Raw genomic sequence first — 15,914 nt, forward strand, 5'->3', positions numbered from 1 at the left:
GGGGGGTGTGGGACACGAGGCCTGGAGGGCGGGGGCCGGCGCTGGCCACGCCCCGATGCGTGCTGACGCCACGTCGGCGGACGCCGGAAGCGGAGCTGGCGCATGCCGTTGCCAGGCAACGGGGCGGCGCAGGCAGGAGGGGACTGCTGTTTGCAGGTTTCTCTCGGCCTGGCCCCGCGCGGCCCTGCCGAGGCGGCGACGAAGGTGGGTGCGGGGCCCGGGCCGGGACCCAGGACACGCGGGGACTCTCGGGAGCCGTGGGCCAGGCGCTTAGCCGGCCACCTGGGACCCTGTCCAGGCTCAGGCGGTCCAGGGCTGCCCTGCGGGCCGCGTGCGAGAGGGACTCTCGGGAGGCCCTGGGGCGCCGCACCCACTCCCTCTGGCCAGCGTGGACCTCCCAGGCCCCCTCGCTGGTCCTTCCAGAGCAGGAGCCCCGCTTTGGGCGGCCCCTCTCACACCTGCCGTGGGTCCGGTACACGCCCCTGTGTCAGACTCCGCCCTCGCACGCGTAGGAGGAAGCCAGGACTCCCGCGCGACCGGGCAGTGCCTGTGGTTTGTGTCAGTTGCACAGCAGCACGTGGGCACTTTCCACCGTCAGCCACTGGGCAGCCCGGGGCACTCCTGCAGCGTCCCCAGGCCCTCTCCAGGGCAGGGGAAGGTTGGGCAGTCCCGGGCGGCCAGCACTGCAGCGTGCATGTCTCCTGAGCAGCTGCCCATCGGGCCCCTGCTGGCCTGGCGGCTCCAAGATGCAAGGCCGGCAGGAGCTGCGGGGAGAGCCTTTGAGTGACCTCCGGGAGGAAGCAGCCAGCGCTTCCCTCCGAGTGGCACCTGAGAGGCTAAGTGATGACAGTTTGGAATGGATACGGACCTGCCCCGACCTCCTGTCCGATGGGAAAGCCATCATCTCCCTGCCCGGTGAGGGCGGTTCCACCTGCGTTACCCGATATCCTGACCCTGGGGAACACAGCAGCACTTGGGGGGAGTTTGAAGGCTTTCGGGAATCTTCAGCCAAGTCTGGACAATTCTCACAGTCCCTTGAACTCCTGGAGAGACCCACAGAACCCCAGCCACCAAGAACCACTTCTGCCCCAAAGGAGTGCAGTTCTCACCAACCGTGCCAGGGCGGACCTTGGGTGACAGGAACTGCTGCCGTCTCACCTTCTGAGGTACTTCTGCCGTGCTGTGGTCACTATATTGAGTGGGATATGTGTACACACCAAGAGGCCTGCAGCCCTCGAATGTTGTGGCATGCTGGCCAGGGAGGGGGCTGAGAGCCTCGGAGGGTCTGCTGCTCTCCTGGCCTTCGTCCCTGGCCATGTGGTTGGCTGTCCCATCCTGAGGCCAGGGAAGGAATGAGTTGGCAGAGGAGGCTGCAGAAATGGGTCACACCAAGGCCAGGTGGGGGCCACCTGAGCTGGGTCACTCTCTCTGACCATTTCAACTTTCTTGTAATGAATTGGGTGATGCCCAGTCCGACCTGTCCAGGAGCCAGGGTCCCAGCCCTCAGCCCCTGCCCCTGCTCTTTCAGAGCAGACTGAGTCCTTCTCTTTTTCCTGTCTTCTTCCTTCCATTGTTCCTCTTTCTCTGCCACCTCTTCCCAAATGGTTCATCCCAAACACCATCACGAGAGATAAGAAATAAAACCAGTGAGGAAGGAAATAAAGATATTTAGGTTCTCAGGGCTGGACTGTTTGTTTTCTAAAGCAGTTTCCCTGGAATCCTGCTGAGATCCACTCTCAATAGAGTAAGGTCTGCTGTAATGTTTGTTTTGAATACAGGATTTGTTTTCCAGCATGATTGATGTATTAGGGAACAATTTGAGCATAGTTGAAATTTCACAAGAAAGAGTAGGTGAATGCAAAAAACTGCCCCCAGCTGAGCTGGGGCCCGTTGGAATACATGAGACTCACACGCACACCCTCACACAGCGCTCAGCACCCCGACGTAGCACACCTGTCAACACCTGGTGTTAGGACCTCTCCTGGTTCAGACCGCCCTCCTCCCACCCCTTCACACTAACTCAGCCTGTGAGCCTTCATCTTTTCCAAGGTAAAGTGCTGTGCTTATTGTAGTATGTATCATAGTATAATTTCTTTTTTTGGCCAGCGCGGTGGCTCAAGCCTGTAATCCCAGGCTACATTTGAGGCCGAGACGGGCCCCGGATCAGCGAGGCTCAGGAGATCGACGAGCCATCCTGGTAACATGGGAAACCTGAGGGCCGTCACTACTCTAAAAAAAATAGCAAAAACCAGCCTGGCGAGGGTGGCGGTTCGGGCCCTGTAGTCCCGCTACTCGGGAGGCCCGAGGTCAGGAAAGCGTAAACACGGGAGGCCGAGCTTGCAGTGACTGGATCGCGGCCCACTGCATCTCCCCAGCCTGGTGACAGAGCGAAGACTTACCGTCCTCAAAATTTTTTTTTTTTTGAGACCGAGTCTCGCTGTCCACCAGTGCTGGAGTGCATTGGGCCGGCTATCTCGGCTCACTGCAACCCGCCTCCCTGGTTCCACACCCATCTTCTCCTGCCTCAGCCTCCTGAGTAGCTGGGACTACAGGCGTCCGCCACGGCGCCTGGCTAACTTTTTTTTTGTATTTTTAGTAGAGACGGGGTTTCACCGTGGTCTCGATCTCCTGACCTTGTGATCCGCCCGCCTCGGCCTCCCAAAGTGCTGGGATTACAGGCGTGAGCCACCGCACCCGGCCCACATATATAATTTCTTAACCAAACATGGAAAACAGAACATTGGGTGGCCATCTTTTTTCATGTGTCACTGACGAAGTTTGAATGTTTTGCCCTAACCCCACCTTTCCCATGAGTCCTCTGGTTTTGTGTGATGTTGCCAACATGGTGATTGTTAGGAATGAGTATGTCAAGTGATAGTAACACTAATGATATGATCAATTACCAATTTCATTTCCATCACAATTATTTCTTTGGAATAAGGTCACGTATGTGTGTCTTTCTCCCAACTTTGGTATGCTTTTGTTCTTTCAGTCCATTCTCAGCTGTGAGAACATTTTAAAGTGTGCTTTTCAAGAAGTAGCAGTCCAGCAGGCAGCTGAAGACGTTTCCACCATAGACCATTTCCTAGAAATAAGCAGTGAAGAAAAACCTGGCCTTGAATGTGTACATAAATTGTGGTAATGAACTTAAATATTTCTTACAGCAACTGCATTTGTACTTTTGTTGGATAAAAGTAGGTGTGTGAGGCTTTGTTTTTGCCTTTATAGAGAGTAGCATCTCTGCCGAAGTCCTTGCTGTCTGTGGTCGTGGGGTCCTATGAGAAGCAGGCAGCACGATTGCTCCAGCTCTGGCCTTCCGCTCGGAGCCCTGTTCATCCCCCTCCCCCACCAGCTCACCTGGAGCAGTTGGACCCGAGCCCAGCTCCCCTTGGCTCTCAGTGCAGTGCTGGTGGGGTGGGTGGGGGGCTCGCACTCAGTGCGAGTGGCTGGTGGGCCTGAGCAGTGGGCACAGGGGCTTTCTGGGGGACTTGGCTGAGTGGACCCTGGCTGCATCGTGGTCCTCAGCCACAGAGTTCGAGAAAACACTGCACACTCTGGAGCCCCATTGTCAGCCCCAGGCCCAGCCCCAGGGGTGTTCCCAGTGCTGCTTGCAGGGCTGTGGGCTTCCAGGGGAAAGTGCACCCGCAGTCGCTCGCAGATGGCCATTTTCCAGGGACACGCTTTCAACTGAGCATTGAAAGACAAACGGTGCTCTAGTGGATTAGGCAGCAGTGGTTGAGAAGCTCGAGGTAAGTTGGCCCAAGGCCTGAGACGGAGGAGGGAAGTGAAGGTTGGGGAGAGCTAGCTTCTGTGCCCCTCGGTGTGGTCTGTGGGGTGGGTCTCCGAGCAGCCAGGGGAGAGCCAGGTCAGCCTGCTGATTTGTGTGTCTCGGAGCAGGCCTGGACTTTCAGAGAGCTCTGCAGACAGACCATTCTGGGCTCCAGCCCTGGCCCACTGTGGCCTCTACTGGGGTCCAACCCAGCACCTGCCCCAGGGTACCCTCCACAGGGGCTTGAGGACAGAGGCCTGGAGCCCAGAAGGCCACAACCAGCGTTGCCTAGATGGCCAGTATGCCCTCTGTATGTGGTGCTTCTGCAAAGCATGGCCCTGGGGAAAAGCTGCCAAGAATGCGGTCCCAGCAAGCCCACGGTGGGGTGGGCTCTGTGCCGGCAGTATTGACATCTCTGTCCCCAGCCGCACGACTCTCAGACCCAGAGGCATGGGGAGTCCTGGGTGTCAGGACTTGGCAGGGCTGGACACTCGTGGAACAGAAGGCTGGATGGTACTTTGGGGGTGGAGTAGAGCATGGTTTGTGTGTTCTGAAACACTGGGGTATTTTTTGGAAATGGTTTGGCGTTTAGCACATCTGCTCTTATTCTGTAGTTATCTGGAGTGCAGTGGCGCAATCTCAGCTCACTGCAACCTCCGCCTCCTAGGCTCAAGCAGTCCTCCTCCCTCAGTCTCCTGACTGGGTCTCCAGGCACCCGACACCACGCCCAGCTAATTTTTGTATTTTTTATAGAGACAAGGTTTTGCTATGTTGCTCAGGCTTGTCTCGAACTCCTGAGCTCAAGTGATTTGCCATCCCCGGTCTCCCAGAGCGAGCTGCCACACCTGGCCTTGTACTCATGTGCCCTTCTCTGCTAGAGCATGAACTTCCTACAGCAGACCTTCTCAGTCCCTCACAGTACATAGCAGTGGCGTGGCACAGAGTAGACATTCACCGTTGGTTTGTTCATTTGTTCTCCTAAGCATGCATTGGTACTCTTGGTTCGTGAGCATCTATTTTGTACTCGGCACAGTTCTAGGCACTTGAGTGAACAAAACCAGCAAAATACCTAGCCTCATGGAGCTTCCACTCCTTGGAGGAGACAGTCAGTAGTGGCAGTGAGTAAGCTACTCCAGGCCAGGTGCTGTGAGGCGTAGAGGGGCGCGGGAGGTGGGTTGGGGTACTGCAGGATGGCACGCGTTGTTTGCATAAAAGTGTAAATGGACAAATAAACGAGGCAGGCCAGGGCTCCTGCAGGGAGCATTGTTGTTATTATTATTATTTTTATTTGTTTTTGAGATGGAGTCTCACTCTGTTGCCCAGGCTGGAGTGCAGTGGTGCAATCTCCACTCCCTGCAACCTCCGCCTCCCGGGTTCAAGCGATTCTCCTGCCTCAGCCTCCCCAGTAGCTGAGATTACAGGTGCCCGTATTTGTATTTTTAGTAGAGACGGGGTTTCACTATGTTGGCCAGGCAGATCTTGAACTCCTGACCTCGTGATCCGCCCGCCTCGGCATCCCAAAGTGCTGGGATTACAGGCATGAGCCACCGCGCCCGGCCCGGGAATGCTGCTTTTAGAGTTCTTAACAGAACTCTCGTGAGTCTCGGCTTGGGGGTAAAGGGCAGGCGCCCCGTTGTGTGCCTTGGGCAGTGCTTCAGTGATCTCCTCAGAAGGCTTTCAAGGTCACCTTTTAACAGTTGCATCTGTTTTCCAGTAATGAATCCAGAAAACTCTGGAGAGCCCTTCAGAGCAAACATACCACGTCTACTTCTCAATGCCTCTGGAGCGAGTCCCGTTGCCAGGAGAACTTCTTTCTTGTTCTTGGAATAGATGCTGCGCAGAAGGTAGGTGGTTTGGGTTGACACAGGGCTCCTGGGACTGTGGCTGAACTTCACTGTAGCCAGTGGTCCTTGGCCACGCCCAAGGGGTGGGGGTAGGCAGAAGTGTGGGGTCAGGTGGGTTAAAGCCACTAGGTGGCCCCATAAACGTGTCAAGGCCATTGGATGAATCCCGAATGCTTGAGGCAGGAGCCAGCAAAGCCTAGAGCAGGAGGTAGGGAAAGGCTCTGGAAAGGCCTGAGCCCGCACCTGACAACGCACACAAGAGATGTGCATCAGTGCACACACACTGCCGCACACACGCCACCACACACTGCCGTGTGCACACCCCATGCACCCGCCACTGCTGCCGTGCGCACACACCACACGCACGCCACTGCTGCTGTGCGCACACACCACCACACGCACCACTGCCACGCACAGACTGCAGACTGCCATGCATGTGCTCAAGCTCCTGGGCTGTCACAGAAAACACCAGTCACAGGGAGGGCCGCCCTTCAGCAATCTAGATTTCAAGGATCTTTCTTCATTCTTAAATATTATGGAAATTTTCAAACATGGAAAACTCAGAAAGGGCCAGCCAGACAGGCAGATTGGCCCTGGTTGAGGACAGGGGCATGAAAATGGTTGCCCTGTTGGCCTGTGGGCCACAATGGGCTGGCCAGGAAGGAAGTGAAGGGCAGAAAGGAACAGAGAGGTTCCCAGTGAGATCAGCCCTGACTGTATCATTGGGAGGAAAACAGAGAACCAGGAGGCTAGGAAATGGGAGCCTGAATAGAAGGCTCAGAGGTGGGCCAGCTCCGAGTGGCAGCAGCGTGGAGGGTGTGTCTGAAAGTGGCCGTGAAGGCGTTATTCCCGCTGAGCAGCTGAGGGGCGCTGAGGTCCCGAAGGGAAGCGAGGCCTGTGAGCCGGGGATGGGGCAGCGAGTGGCAGGGCTAGGGGAAACGGGTGACCTGACCTGCAGAGGGGCCTGAGAGAACTTTGCAGTTTTAGAATGAAATTAGTAGAAGGGCTCCGGGGAAAAGAAAACAGGAGACAAAATGGTGCCTGTACTGGCTGGCTGATGGGGTCTGTCTCCTTAGAACCTTTCTGGAGGCCAGGGCCCCATCATGGAAGATTGTGACCTCAGACAGCCTGAAGGCCTCCTCACTGTCAGCAGCTTCCGTCTCCAGCATTGTAAAGCCCTGATCCAGACCAAGGTGAGTGGTCACCAACGAGAGGCCTCGGGGAACCGCGCCGGTGGTGTCCACACATGCGGAGCCCTCTGCTTTCTCTGATGTGAGTCAGTTGCTTGTTTTATTCCGTTGAGTCGTGTGGACTTAACAGAAAACAAACATTTCTACTATTTAGGGCAGACAGGCAAATTGTTAACACCACTGCAGGGTGCCAAGGAATATAAATATCATCCAGAAAGACTCTTAGGCTAGAGAACCCAGGATATGGGTGGGTCACACAGGAGAACTGGCAGGAGAAGCCAGGCAGAGAAGGAGCTGCAGGGAAGCTGAGACGCCAGGTGTGGATGACGAGGCTGGAAGGATGAGGCAGGACCAGGCTGTGACTGTTGGGCCAGGGGATGTGACTCCGCCTGGGCAGCTGTCATGGACTGAGCTGACTGGCGGCCTCAGTCACAGGCCGCTTACCTTACACAGGGTCTGCCCACAGCTTTCTCATGAGCTGCGGTCTTGCCGCAGAGTCACTTCATCACATCATCACAGCTCAAGGCAGAAGAGAGGATGAGGAGAGAAGGGGACTTCTTCCTGCAGCTCTCTTTTATCAGGGAGAAGAAAAGCTTTTCTGGGCTGGAGTCTGGAGCCCACTCTCAGACCAGGTATTGCAGGAGGGGTGAGATGGCCAGGCCTAGCTCACCTGGTTTCCTCTCATCCTGGAGACCCAGGACCCTGGAACAGTCGGGGCTCATTGTGTACACCCAGGAGATGGTGGGAGGACACACGGGCAGCCATCTGCATGAAGAGTGACATGCAGGGAGGCGCAGGGGTAAAGTACTGCCCTGTGGCCTGGTACAAGGTGACAAGGACCTGAGCCTGAGCTGGGACAGCAGGAAGGTTGCATAGCAGAGGAGGCAGCCAGGGTCAGCTTCTGGGCAAGAATTGGCATGAATGTGGCACTGCCCCCAGCTGACGTGGGGGTGCCCTGGGTGGTCAGCATACAGGTGACAGGTGTCATGGTGCGACAGAAGAGGGCCCTCATCGGCCGTCTTCACAGGCTGTCCATCTTTTTGAAAAACACCGCAGCACAGGAGGGTTGTCCTAGAGCAGCAGGCCGTAAAGAAATGTTTGTGGCTGTGTTGTTCACAACAGCCCATACTGGGGCAGACGTCCAGCCACAGCTGTTTGGGGGAAGTCTGTGGTGTAGTCCAAGAGTGGCCACTGCAGGGCTCTGAGTGTGGAGGGTAGTGGCAGCCTCCACCAAGGAGTGCCAGACACGGAGCACAAGGGCCAGAGACCCCTCCTAAGATGTGGGCCCACTGCTGTCGTCGGGGCTGGCTGCAGGCCAGAGCCATGGACTCAATCATGAGGAGCCCCAGCATGTTTTCCCTGTGCGCCTCTGGTGACACCTCATGATGAGAAGGTCCCTAAGAGGAGAACCAAGGAGAGAACACTAGGGGCCGAGAGGCCGGGTGGCCAGGGACCAAGGAGAGAACACTAGGGGCCGAGAGGCCGGGTGGCCAGGGACCAAGGAGAGAACACTAGGGGCCGAGAGGCCGGGTGGCCAGGGACCAAGGAGAGAACACTAGGGGCCGAGAGGCCGGGTGGCCAGGGACCAAGGAGAGAACACTAGGGGCCGAGAGGCCGGGTGGCCAGGGACCAAGGAGAGAACACTAGGGGCCGAGAGGCCGGGTGGCCAGGGACCAAGGAGAGAACACTAGGGGCCGAGAGGCCGGGTGGCCAGGGACCAAGGAGAGAACACTAGGGGCCGAGAGGCCGGGTGGCCAGGGACCAAGGAGAGAACACTAGGGGCCGAGAGGCCGGGTGGCCAGGGACCAAGGAGAGAACACTAGGGGCCGAGAGGCCGGGTGGCCAGGGACCAAGGAGAGAACACTAGGGGCCGAGAGGCCGGGTGGCCAGGGACCAAGGAGAGAACACTAGGGGCCGAGAGGCCGGGTGGCCAGGGACCAAGGAGAGAACACTAGGGGCCGAGAGGCCGGGTGGCCAGGGACCAAGGAGAGAACACTAGGGGCCGAGAGGCCGGGTGGCCAGGGACCAAGGAGAGAACACTAGGGGCCGAGAGGCCGGGTGGCCAGGGACCAAGGAGAGAACACTAGGGGCCGAGAGGCCGGGTGGCCAGGGACCAAGGAGAGAACACTAGGGGCCGAGAGGCCGGGTGGCCAGGGACCAAGGAGAGAACACTAGGGGCCGAGAGGCCGGGTGGCCAGGGACCAAGGAGAGAACACTAGGGGCCGAGAGGCCGGGTGGCCAGGGACCAAGGAGAGAACACTAGGGGCCGAGAGGCCGGGTGGCCAGGGACCAAGGAGAGAACACTAGGGGCCGAGAGGCCGGGTGGCCAGGGACCAAGGAGAGAACACTAGGGGCCGAGAGGCCGGGTGGCCAGGGACCAAGGAGAGAACACTAGGGGCCGAGAGGCCGGGGTGGCCAGGGACCAAGGAGAGAACACTAGGGGCCGAGAGGCCGGGGTGGCCAGGGACCAAGGAGAGAACACTAGGGGCCGAGAGGCCGGGGTGGCCAGGGACCAAGGAGAGAACACTAGGGGCCGAGAGGCCGGGGTGGCCAGGGACCAAGGAGAGAACACTAGGGGCCGAGAGGCCGGGGTGGCCAGGGACCAAGGAGAGAACACTAGGGGCCGAGAGGCCGGGGTGGCCAGGGACCAAGGAGAGAACACTAGGGGCCGAGAGGCCGGGGTGGCCAGGGACCAAGGAGAGAACACTAGGGGCCGAGAGGCCGGGGTGGCCAGGGACCAAGGAGAGAACACTAGGGGCCGAGAGGCCGGGGTGGCCAGGGACCAAGGAGAGAACACTAGGGGCCGAGAGGCCGGGGTGGCCAGGGACCAAGGAGAGAACACTAGGGGCCGAGAGGCCGGGGTGGCCAGGGACCAAGGAGAGAACACTAGGGGCCGAGAGGCCGGGGTGGCCAGGGACCAAGGAGAGAACACTAGGGGCCGAGAGGCCGGGGTGGCCAGGGACCAAGGAGAGAACACTAGGGGCCGAGAGGCCGGGGTGGCCAGGGACCAAGGAGAGAACACTAGGGGCCGAGAGGCCGGGGTGGCCAGGGACCAAGGAGAGAACACTAGGGGCCGAGAGGCCGGGGTGGCCAGGGACCAAGGAGAGAACACTAGGGGCCGAGAGGCCGGGGTGGCCAGGGACCAAGGAGAGAACACTAGGGGCCGAGAGGCCGGGGTGGCCAGGGACCAAGGAGAGAACACTAGGGGCCGAGAGGCCGGGGTGGCCAGGGACCAAGGAGAGAACACTAGGGGCCGAGAGGCCGGGGTGGCCAGGGACCAAGGAGAGAACACTAGGGGCCGAGAGGCCGGGGTGGCCAGGGGCAAACGCCCAAGCGAGCGCTTCTCATTGCCGGGGGTGCGCGTGCCTGACTGCTGTCCTCTCATCTCAGCTCTCGGGGCCGCCTGGCAGCAGACAGGGGAGGCTGAGGACATGCAGCCGCTTCCCGAAGATGCCCTCATGCGGAGGTGGCCAGCACATCACTGTGCCAAGGAAAAAGATGTTCACGCCGCGCACGCTCAAACTGACACTCTTTAATAGCGACATTTGCTAACATCAGGAGTACTTTGTACCTTCATGAGGAATTTTTCATTTTCTTCCTGGTTGGGTTGATGTGGAAACCAGAACTGTCTGTGGAGCTGTTTTCCAGATCCCAGGCCCATTCCTGGGATCTCTCCAACGGGACCTGTCCTGTGCTCTGGGCTCATCTCAGGTCTGACCAGGAGATGGAGGATGTGTCCTTGGCAGAGCCAGTCCTTGTGGGGAAACAGAGGTTTCTGGGTGCCATGGCAGGCTGTCGGGGTCCAGGTGGCACCCATGGGCCCCCTGGCCCATGTGAATGCTTCTGGCACCTGGCGGGGGGTACCCAGGGATGGACCCTGGGCATGGCTTCTGGGCTGCTTAGGCTAGGGGGAATAACTTGTCAAATCCATGAGTTCAGAGGAAAAGGGGAAGGCGCTGAAATGTCACCAGAGAGACAGCTGTTGAGAGTGCTCAGAAACCCTCTGGCTGTCACACTCTGCCCTGGCCCTGGCTGCCATGTGGTCGGGGCACCATGAGGGTGTGCAGGTGTGCAGTTTCCTCAAAGCCTCGCAGGTGCCCTCACTCACTGCCCGGGCCTCTGCCCGGGCCTCTGCCCAGCAGCCTCAAGGACAGGCCTTTCTCCCTCATGGTTGTGGACAGGAAGTCGCACCACTGGCCTGCGAGAGCTTCTGGTGGGCCCATGGCTTCCCCTAATTATCTGCTAAGGAAAACTGTGCTCTTCGAATGGCAGAGCCAAGAAGTCAGCCCTGACTTTTGTAAAATTTTATTAAATAAAACCGCTTAGATAAGCCTGTTCTCACTGCTTCATCAGCTGGGGGGACTGATACCTGAAATCCTGTCCCCAGGGGAGGCCTGAAGTCTAAGCAAGCAGCCACCCTGGCTATCTCTGTTCCAGCCAAGGCCACACGGGGGACCGCAGCCTCCATGTTGCCGTGGTTATCAGTGGGATGTGTGCAGTGATGGGCAGGAGTTTCCATCATAAGGGAGGAGGAGGTGGATGTCCCTGTACACAGCATGGCCTCAGCCACCCAGCTGCACAGCCAGCACCATGCTGCACGTGGCTTTAGGTCTGTGATGAGGATCATTCCGTTTTGTTTGTTTTTGGATATCACATGTTTTGGAAAGCTGTTTTTATTTTTCATTTTCAGCCAGGTGAAACTGGGAATTTAGACTTTTTCTAACACGCAGCTTCCTTCAAAGGCACTGTCTTTTGGGCCCCTTTATAAAGCCCCTCCAGGAGATGCCCTGGTTTCCTAACCTTTAAAAGTTAGACTTTAACAAGCCAAAATATTCCATCCTGCTCCTTCCATTCCAAGATTCGGGTTCAGACTGTGCCACGGCATCACGGTGTCACCCGTGGTGGCCCTTGCTCCTCACCTGGCTGGATGTTAGTGACCCACAGACCTCAGAAGGCCAAGCCTTTCTCCTGACCTCCCTGTGGCCTTACAGGAACCTCAGAAGCAACAGGTTCCAAACCTGACTTCTGTGGTGCCCGGTAGAGAAGAGAGGCCCTGCTGCTCTCGTCCGCAGAGGCGAGTGAGAGGAGGAGGACCCTCACAGAGTCAGGTAAGGAGGGACCAGGCAACATGCATGCAAACCGCTCACCCACTATGCAGCTGCCAAGCCCCCAGGGTCTGGAGGACCCTGCAACAGACAGGTTCAAAGCTCCCCGGCCCCACTCAGGTCCACACTGAGCGCTCAGGAAGAAAGTGCCAAAAGCTGGGAGTGGGGGCAGGGAGCTGACAGACACTTCCCCGAGAACGCCCCTCTCACAGACATGCTGGGATTTTTGTTCCCAAAGTCTGGAGGCCCAGCAGGGGAGCTGGGAGAGTGGGCCGGAGGCAAGCCCCCAAAGGCTGAGGAAGAGGCAGCAGGGCTGCAGGACACCCCGGGCACCAGGCAAGGGGCTGGAATGGAGAGCAAAGGAAGCCCCCAGTGGCCAAAAGGACGGCAGTCCGGCTGAAGAACAGAGAAATCATGCAGGCCCCAAAGCCGGTGCCTTGGCTGCGACACACAGGCTGATGTCCGCAATCACTGTGCTCAGAGCTCAGACCCCACCGAAGCCGCACCCTGATTTACCCTCAGGGCATCTGAAGGCCTAACTACAGCTGCAGAGAAGTCCAGAACCAGCTCAACTACAGGAAAGGACAGCTCCGTCCCCATTCTGGCAGCCTCACAGCGGAAGGCACGTGCCCCTCGCTGGAAATAAACGTTGTTTGCTTCAGCCTCTATTGTTCTTTGATGTGAACTGTCTAGCCTACAATAAGACATTACAAGACACGTGAAAAGGCAAGGAAACGTGAGCCACAGTGAGCAGCAGAAGCAGAGACAGCCCCAGTGGTAAAACTGAAGTCAAGGGCTTTGAAGGAACTCTGGGGAGGTGGGGAGGGCCTGTGGAAATAGCAGGTGACATTCACGAAGTGATAGACGTTCAGCAGAAACAGGGACACTTCAGAAAAGAACAAAATGAAGATGCTAGAAATGAAAACATAGTATATAAATGAATCCTCTTTAGATGGGTTTAACAGCAGACTGGACACCACAGAGGAATGGATCAGTTAACATGAAGATTGGTCACTAGAGAGATCCAAACCCAGGGAGAGGGGAGGGAAATGACAGAGGGTCCGAGATCTGCGGGCCAGAGTCAGACGGCCGACCCGGGTGGAACCGGAGTCCCAGAGTCAGACGGCCGACCCGGGTGGAACCGGAGTCCCAGAGTCAGACGGCCGGACCGGGTGGAACCGAAGTCCCAGAGTCAGACGGCCGGACCGGGTGGAACTGGAGTCCCAGAGCAGGAGCAGGAGAGAAGAAAGAAGAAATATTCCAAGACTGAATCGCTAAGAACTTTCTGAAATTCATGAATTTCAGAAATCAGGTCCACAGATCCAAGAATCTCCGTAACTGCAAGGAGGTAATGTGGAGAAAACCACACCTGAACACATACTACAGGCCTTAAAGGCAGCTAGGGTGGAAACAGGAGATGCGTATAGAGAAGCAATGATAAGAACAGTGGCTCACTTCCCACCAGAAGGCCACGGACCCACATCTGCAGTGCTGAAGGGAAAAGGAAGGTCAAACTAGAAGTTCACGTACATTGAAATACTCTTTAGGCCGGTCACAGGGACTCACACCTGTAATCCCAGCACTTTGGGAGGCTGAGACAGGTGAGTCACCTGAGGTCAGGAGTTTGAGACCAGCCTGGCCAACATGGAGAAACCGTGTCCCTACTAAAAGTACAAAAATTAGCCTGGCGTGGTGGCGCATGCCTGTAATACAAGCTACTCAGGAGGCTGAGACAAGAGTCACTTGAACCTGGGAGGGGTAGGTTGCAGTGAGCCGAGATCATGCCATTGCACTCCAGCCTGGGCAACAGAGCGAGACTCCATCTCAAAATATATATATATATATATTCTTTAAAAATGAAGGCATTATCAGCCAGGATACACAAACTACACCAGTTATCTGAAGAAGAAAAACTATAAAGAATTACTAGGCCTGGTGTGTGGTTCACACCTGTAATCCCAGCACTTTGAGAGGCCGAGGTGGAAGGATCACTTGAGGCCAGGAGTTTGAGACCAGGCTGGGCAATATAGTGAGACCCCCTCATCTCTACAAAAAGTAAAAAAAAATTAGCCTGGTGTGGTGGCGCTCACCTGTAGTCCAGCTACTCAGGAGGCTGAGGTGGGAGGATTGCTTGAGCCCAGGAGTTGGAGACTGCAGTGAGCTGTGATCACACCACTGCACTCCAGCCTGGGCAACAGAGTAAGACTCCCTCTCTTAAAAAAAAAAAAAGAATAAAAAAAATTAACTAGTAAAAGTTGGTTAACTACTAAAAGGGTCTTGGTCTGGTTTGGTTTGGTTTTGATTAGAGACAGGGTCTTGCCATGTTGCCCAGGCTGGTTTTGAACTCCTGAGCTCGAGCCGCCCTCCTGCCTTGGCCTTTGAACTCCTGAGCTCGAGCCGCCCTCCTGCCTTGGCCTTTGAACTCCTGAGCTCGAGCCGCCCTCCTGCCTTGGCCTTTGAACTCCTGAGCTCGAGCCGTCCTCTCCGCCTTGGCCTTGAACTCCTGGAGCTCGAAGCCTGCCCTCCTGCCTTGGCCTTTGAACTCCTGGCTCGGAGCCGCCCTCCTTGCCTTGGCCTTTGAACTCCTGAGGCTCGAGCCATCCTCCTGCCTTGACCTTTGAACTCCTGAGCTCGGAGCCGCCCTCCTCCTTGGCCTTTGAACTCCTTGAGCTCGAGCCGTCCTCCTGCCTTGACCTTTGAACTCCTGAGCTCAAAGCCGTCCTCCTGCCTTGGCCTTGAACTCCTGAGCTCGAGCCGCCCTCCTGCCTTGACCTTTGAAACTCCTGAGCTCGAGCCGTCCCTCCTGCCTTGGCCTTGAACTCCTTGAGCTCGAGCCCATCCTCCTGCCTTGGCCTTTGAACTCCTGAGCTCGAGCGTCCTCCTGCCTTGGCCTTTGAACTCCTGAGTCGAGCCGCCCTCCTGCCTGCCCTTTGAACTCCTGAGCTCGGCGTCCTCTGCCTTGGCCTTTGAACTCCTGAGCTCGAGCCGGCCCTCCTGGCCTTGGCCTTTGAACTCCTGAGCTCGAGCCGCCCTCACTGCCTTGCCTTTGAACTCCTGAGCTCGAGCCGCCCTCATGCCTTGGGCCTTTGAAACTCCTGAGCTCGAAGCCGCCCTCCTGCCTTTGACCTTTGAACTCCTGAGCTCGAGCCGTTCCTCCTGCCTTGACCTTTGAACTCCTGAGCTCGAGGCCGTCCTCCTGCCTCGGCCTTTGAACTCCTGAGCTCGAGCCGTCCTCCTGCCTCGACCCTTTGAACTCCTGAGCTCGAGCCGCCCTCCTGCCTTGGCCTTGGAACCTCCTCTGAGCTCGGGCGCCTCTGCCTTGGCCTTTGGGAACTCCTGAAGCTCGAGCCGCCTCCTGCCTTGGCCTTTGAACTCCTGAGCTCGAGCCGCCCTCCGCCTTGACCTTTGAATTCCTGAGCTCGAGCCTGCCCTCCTGCCTTGGCCTTTGAACTCCTGAGCTCGAGCCGTCCTCCTGCCTTGACCTTTTGAACTCCTGCACTCTAGCGTCTCTGCCTTGGCCTTTGGAACTCCTGAGATCGAGCCGTCCTCCTGCCTTGACTTTGAACTCCTGAGCCGGAGCCGCCCTCCTGCCTTGCCTTTGGAACTCCTGAGCTCGAGCGGCTCCTGCCTTGGCCTTTGAACTCCTGAGGCTCGGCCGCCCTCCTGCCTTGGCCTTGAACTCCTGAGCTCGAGCCGCCCTCCTGCCTTGGCCTTGAACTCCTGAGCTCGAGCCGCCCTCCTGCCTTGGCCTTTTTGAACTCCTTGAGCTCGAGCCCCCTCTGCCTGGCTCTTTGTTTTTCAATAAAGACTTACTTCATAGGCCCTGAAGTAGCAGGTACGGGAAAGCAGCTTCTCTGGGTTGGGGGTGAAGTACAGTGAGGAATTAAGGCCTGACTGAGGCCCCCTGCCCTCCCAGGCTGAGATGCAGGCCTTTCCAGCGAGTGTGGCTGCACAGGAACAGGCCTAGGCAAAGGAGCTGAGCTGGAGCTGGTCTGCAGGGACAGCT

General features: G+C 57.5%; 1 protein-coding gene across 3 annotated transcripts; it reads left to right on the top strand.

The window, feature by feature from the left end:
- The first annotated feature begins 97 nt into the window (after positions 1–97).
- CLBA1 (clathrin binding box of aftiphilin containing 1) lies at positions 98–11,133 on the top strand. 3 transcript variants are annotated; one of them, XR_001881598.1, is made up of 6 exons: positions 98–1,166; positions 2,993–3,138; positions 5,484–5,613; positions 6,690–6,806; positions 7,257–7,435; positions 10,194–10,276. XR_001881598.1 is itself a non-coding variant. In XM_017852835.1 (5 exons), the coding sequence occupies exons 1-5, from the start codon at positions 747–749 to the stop codon at positions 10,353–10,355; spliced, it is 975 nt and encodes a 324-aa protein (XP_017708324.1). In that variant the 5' UTR covers positions 98–746; the 3' UTR covers positions 10,356–11,133. The 3 variants fall into 3 exon arrangements, 2 of the variants coding, with proteins under 2 accessions (XP_017708324.1, XP_017708325.1); XM_017852835.1 differs by lacking the exon at positions 7,257–7,435 and having other exon boundaries at positions 10,194–11,133; XM_017852836.1 differs by lacking the exon at positions 7,257–7,435 and having other exon boundaries at positions 6,690–6,885; positions 10,194–10,277.
- The last annotated feature ends 4,781 nt before the right edge of the window (positions 11,134–15,914 follow it).

This window comes from Rhinopithecus bieti, unplaced genomic scaffold (genome assembly GCF_001698545.2).
Source record: "Rhinopithecus bieti isolate Rb0 unplaced genomic scaffold, ASM169854v2 scaffold_35859, whole genome shotgun sequence".
Lineage (NCBI taxonomy): Eukaryota > Metazoa > Chordata > Mammalia > Primates > Cercopithecidae > Rhinopithecus > Rhinopithecus bieti.

Bases quoted from the DNA above. Each gene is read 5' to 3' on its own strand.
- CLBA1 (XM_017852835.1), top strand. From the start codon at position 747: ATGCAAGGCCGGCAGGAGCTGCGGGGAGAGCCTTTGAGTGACCTCCGG. The intron at 3,139-5,483 runs GTAATGAACTTA...TCTGTTTTCCAG, and splicing joins GAATGTGTACATAAATTGTG to TAATGAATCCAGAAAACTCT. The intron at 5,614-6,689 runs GTAGGTGGTTTG...CTGTCTCCTTAG, and splicing joins GAATAGATGCTGCGCAGAAG to AACCTTTCTGGAGGCCAGGG.